The sequence below is a fragment of the Dermacentor silvarum genome, chromosome 1 (genome assembly GCF_013339745.2).
Source record: "Dermacentor silvarum isolate Dsil-2018 chromosome 1, BIME_Dsil_1.4, whole genome shotgun sequence".
In the NCBI taxonomy this organism is placed as follows: Eukaryota; Metazoa; Arthropoda; class Arachnida; order Ixodida; family Ixodidae; genus Dermacentor; species Dermacentor silvarum.
In genome coordinates, this window is record NC_051154.1 from 181,048,816 (window position 1) to 181,053,667 (window position 4,852).

Genomic DNA, 4,852 nt, shown 5'->3' on the forward strand with positions numbered 1-4,852 from the left:
TCAACCTGATCCCACAAGTTGTTGCTGGGAAGGCAGCTGGTGCTGCTCACTTGCGTATCCAGCAAGGCACTTACTGCACATGGATCCGCATTCCCGTATCTTACAGTCTTCACTAAACTGTAAAAAGACATGCAATTCATTGTAATAAGAAATTGTGTGGGTGTCGGGTGCTCGTTGCAGCCTGAGGCTTGTCTGACGATTCCAAACAAATTCTCAATAGGGTCCTGACTAAGTCTAGATGTCATAATGTACCTAAACCCTAAATTTGCGAGGTACGAAAGAAGCTCAAGAGTGCTTGAGATGCTGACACGGAGCCCAGTCGCTGTTGATTCGCTCAAGAACCCTTCAGCTCCACCTGCATGCTTCTCCCAAGCCGCCAGGTACTCCAAAAAACCTGAGAGAGCTTCGGTTGAGGAAGAGTTGGGTCTCAGGGCTTCTCCCGGGAACCGAGATATCATAACACAGATGATGCGGTTGATCCTCCTGTCAAAACAACACGTAACTCATCATGAGTTTAAGCTCCTCCAAACAAATGTGCAATAACTTATGTTATTGCAATAGCAATTATAGGGACACTCCATGCAAACATTTGTCGTCGTCGTGGCACTGATGCTATCATTATCAGTGCTTAGCCTTTTGGGTGAAGCTGTGACATTTTACAGATGCACTTTAATTCAAGTTAAGAAAAAAAACACATACGTTAGTATACACATCTATCTACGTACATAAAATAGGTATACATACTAGCTGTGCGACCGCCACATTCACTTATTCAATAGCATCATGACAATCACCAGATTATTACCTGAAAAATTCCTGTGTGCCATCTATGGGTCCAGTCTTTGCCTCAATGTCAGCCTTGTAGAGGTGAAGGCCTTGAAGTACTCTCTCACCGAAGAGTTGGAAAGCGTACGAAACTCTTTGCTGTTCGAAGGAATTTGGCTGCAGGTGGCATTTTGTTATTCCCGGCATTGCCTTTAACGTAAGGCTGCTGGAGTCGATCTTGTAAGCTTCCCTGACGTGGCACATTGTTACCTGAACAAAAGCAAAACAATTACTACAGTTGGAAACAAATCAAGTTAATCACTTTTGCTCAAACAAACGATTTGGCAAATGTGACATCTGAACAATTGGATTTTATAACAATGTCTCCTTTTTGTCCGCTAATGACTGAAGAAAACGACTTACGTGCCCGTCTGGTGTGTTGAAAGGGCACTTCATCAGGCCGTTCCTCAAGCACTTGATGAGGTGCGGAAAGTCCGATATGAAGTGTAAGTGACGTCTGTCATCAACTGGATGTTCCACTTTGCACTTCACATCTCCTGCTGTTCCTCGGACGCCGAGAACTTTCCACATACGGCGGTTCCATGTAGCGCCGTCACAAGTAATAAAATCAACAAAAAGCCCACTTCTTTCTGTGAGTATTGTGGCTTCTATCATTACTTGAGCCAGCAAATCTCCTTTCATGTTGCCTTTTGTTGCAAATGTCCCAATCACTTGCGTCCACCCACCAACGAATGGCACAAATAGAATCACCATGCCGTGATCCGAGTGCATAGTTTTATCTGCTGCAGTGGTGAACTCCCCTAAATCTACAAACCCTTCGATTTGGCCAGATTGCTTTACAGATAGATGCTCCGAGAGCTTGAGCTCATCTACAAGAAGCCCACCGTGCTTCTTGAATGGGTCCATGTCTTGTGTCTTCTGTTTCAGCTCCTCCAACACTTTCTTGCTGAAGCCAAATGCTGACCGATACATGGCCATGTATCTCTTGAGTGTGGACTTACTTGGTAATGCAAGTATTTCATTGTCCCTTATGTGGTCATAAAGACGTGCACTCTTCATTTTCATTATAATGCACTCAAGGATCCACATTTTGCTATAGCGGAAACCTTTCTTTTTCACTGCTGCAGCGGCAAAGCATTGCTTTACACATTCCTGTTGCTTCTGAGGAAGCTTTGAAATCTGTTTACTTAGCGCTTCTTCTGTTACTTCTGCATTGTGCCCCCGCATCTTTTCAACGTCTTTCCTCATTGTGTCAATCCGCGAAGCGAACCTCTTGCTCTGACGTGCCACTGATCTCAACTTTTGGGCAATAGTTTTACAAGGCCTGGCAGGCGCCCGTCGGACTCTGGACCTCCTTGTAAGAAGAGCCTTCCGGAAGTATCTGCAGCTCAAGCATTGTTCACCTGAAAGCAAGATGTGCGAAAATTGTAGAAAATACTTATTTAAACACACCAAAACAAAAACTTGTATATCACACAGAAAACAAAGTATATAGCGCCAGGCATGTGAGAACCGCAAAATTAGGTAACTATACGTTACGCACCTTTGGCTGTTACTTTTGCACTGCAGTTGGCGTTGAAGTACGACTCATGCCTGATCTTGAGCTGCTTTCGGAGTCCTGGTGTCAAAAAGCATGCATCATAATCTTTGGCATTCAAAGCGCCAACACATAGTTCAGTAGCTTCCACGCTTTTCAGCACGTTCTCTGCTTGTTCCTGAGATTTCAGGCTGAGTTCCTTTATCAGTCGTCCCCTCATGTATACCTTGCAGTAAACATCGGGTTGTCTGTCGCAGAGGAACACGACTACTTTATCGGACGTGACAACGCCTTCTTCTAGGTTGGTCGACGTGCAATAAAGCACTCCATCAAGGTCGGGGAGTTGATGTGAACTCCAATACTTGGAAGGAGTCCTTAAATCAAAAAGAAACGACAAACAGTGTTGACGCTCTGCCGTAACGCCCTCCTCTTGCGCCGAGTCATAGTCTATCTCGGAAGCGCCGGCAGCAGCCGGTGAAAACTCCGAATGGTTATTGTCCAGCGCGCGTCGGCTTGTTTTCTTCGCGGTTGCTTTGTTGCTTTCATACCTTTTCCTTTTGTTCCTGGGCTTCGGTGTCGTCTTCGTCAGGTACTGCGGCAAATTCGGAAGAATCGTGGGAACAGCGTTTCCTGACAGCAGTGGCTTCTCACGAGGAATGCGCACCTCTTTGCCGTCTATAAGGTGCACGAAGTCCCTAATTATAAATCGCGGTTCAAAGTGCAATTCACAGACCGCGCAATATTCATCCAGAGTCTTATCAGCACGGTGGAGGTTCCTCTCCCATTCCTTTCGCCGTCCTTCATCACGTGGAACGCTGAACAAAGACGCCTTTGGTGCATCCTTCACGCGACTGTAGCCAGTTCTGCACCCGGGTGCAAAGCAGTAATTTCGACGGCGGCTTGCCATTATCACTCACTCACAGTGCACATTCAGTAAAGCGTCAAGCACAGAACAAACACAGAGATACGGCAGAAAACGACGACGGGACTTGCAGTCGACAGCACGTCGATCCAACAGAACACACTCCACACGAAGACACGAAGCGAGGGGAAGTTTTCAGGAGAAACAGGCGGCAGCGCCTCTGGCGGGCGCCAGAGCAGTCGACACTGAGTGCGTCACGGCGACGCGGCGCAGGGATGCGGCAGTGAGCACACTGCCCCTATTCTAGTACACTGTACAAGTGTGTGAGTTAGTTTGCATACGCCTTAGGCAAGGGGGCAGTCCTTTAATGGTTGCCGGTGCGTTCCTAGCGTCATTACTGCCAGCTCCCGTTTCGGCGCGCCGGTGCAAGTAGGCGCGCTAATACTCCCAGTGGGAGGGTACGCAAACGGTGCTCTATTAACCGTAGAGGAATCTGCACGCAGTTCGTGGCTCGCGCACCGACAAGGCGTACATAACGTCCACGGCAGGCGTCGCTAGGTTGTGTATCAATGTGTGGTGTCCAGGCCACGGGCGCATCTGCTGATTTGCAGGCTCCGACCAAGGCATCAGCAAAGTGCCGCGAACCACGTGCCGCACTTCGCGGGTGATCGAAAACTAGTGGCACCCAGCTACGACGCGTGCGGCCGAGTGGCCTGCATAGCTACCTCATTGCTCTACCGAGCGGGAGTGTTACAGTGGTGTTCTCTAGCTAGAGCAGCGGCGTTCGAGAATCCCCGCCTGGAATCTATCTGCGCGTGTCAGCATGCGAGCGCACGAAGAGCGCTGCATGTAGCGAGAGTGGGTATCTCGAAAAGGCTGTGGGGCGAAACGCTACAACCACATTCGATACTTTTAGCGGACACGTGCCAGCCAGAAACAACGCCCACATGTGGGGGAGCGGCTGATACAGGATAGACAAACCGTGTCTGACACCACAAGGTTGAAGCGCACTTCTCAAGACGAGACAGAGTGGAATTTGCAGTAGCCCTGTGATCAGTATCACACACACACACACACACACACACACACACACACACACACACACACACACACACACACACACCACACACACACACACACACACACACACACACCACACACACACACACACACCACACACACACACACACACACACACACACACACACACACACCCACACACACACACACACACACACACACACCCACAACACACACACACACACACACACACCACACACACACACACACACACACACACACACACACCACACACACACACACACACACACACACACACCACACACACACACACACACACACACCACACACACACACCACACACACACACACACACACACACACACACACACACACACACACCACACACACACACACACACACACACACACACACACACACACACACACACACACACACACACACACACACACACCACACACACACACACACACACACACACACACACACACACACACACACACACACACACACACACACACACACACACACACACACACACACACACACACACACACACACACACACACACACACACACACACACACACACACACACACACACACACACACACACACACACACACC

The 4,852-nt window shown here is 48.8% G+C and overlaps 1 protein-coding gene across 1 annotated transcript; it reads right to left on the minus strand.

The window, feature by feature from the left end:
• Positions 1 to 3,231, minus strand: LOC125939958 (uncharacterized). Its single transcript, XM_049655570.1, has 4 exons — positions 2,330 to 3,231; positions 1,601 to 1,745; positions 309 to 483; positions 1 to 117 (listed from the first exon to the last, which is right to left on the minus strand). The coding sequence occupies exons 1-4, from the start codon at positions 3,228 to 3,230 to the stop codon at positions 1 to 3; spliced, it is 1,338 nt and encodes a 445-aa protein (XP_049511527.1). The 5' UTR covers position 3,231.
• Between the last annotated feature and the right edge of the window lie 1,621 nt (positions 3,232 to 4,852).

Bases quoted from the DNA above. Each gene is read 5' to 3' on its own strand.
- LOC125939958 (XM_049655570.1), bottom strand. From the start codon at position 3,230: ATGGCAAGCCGCCGTCGAAATTACTGCTTTGCACCCGGGTGCAGAACT. The intron at 1,746-2,329 runs GTGCGTAACGTA...TGTATCGGTCAG, and splicing joins TGCAAAAGTAACAGCCAAAG to CATTTGGCTTCAGCAAGAAA. The intron at 484-1,600 runs GTTTGTAGATTT...TTGTTTTGACAG, and splicing joins CAATCTGGCCAAATCGAAGG to GAGGATCAACCGCATCATCT.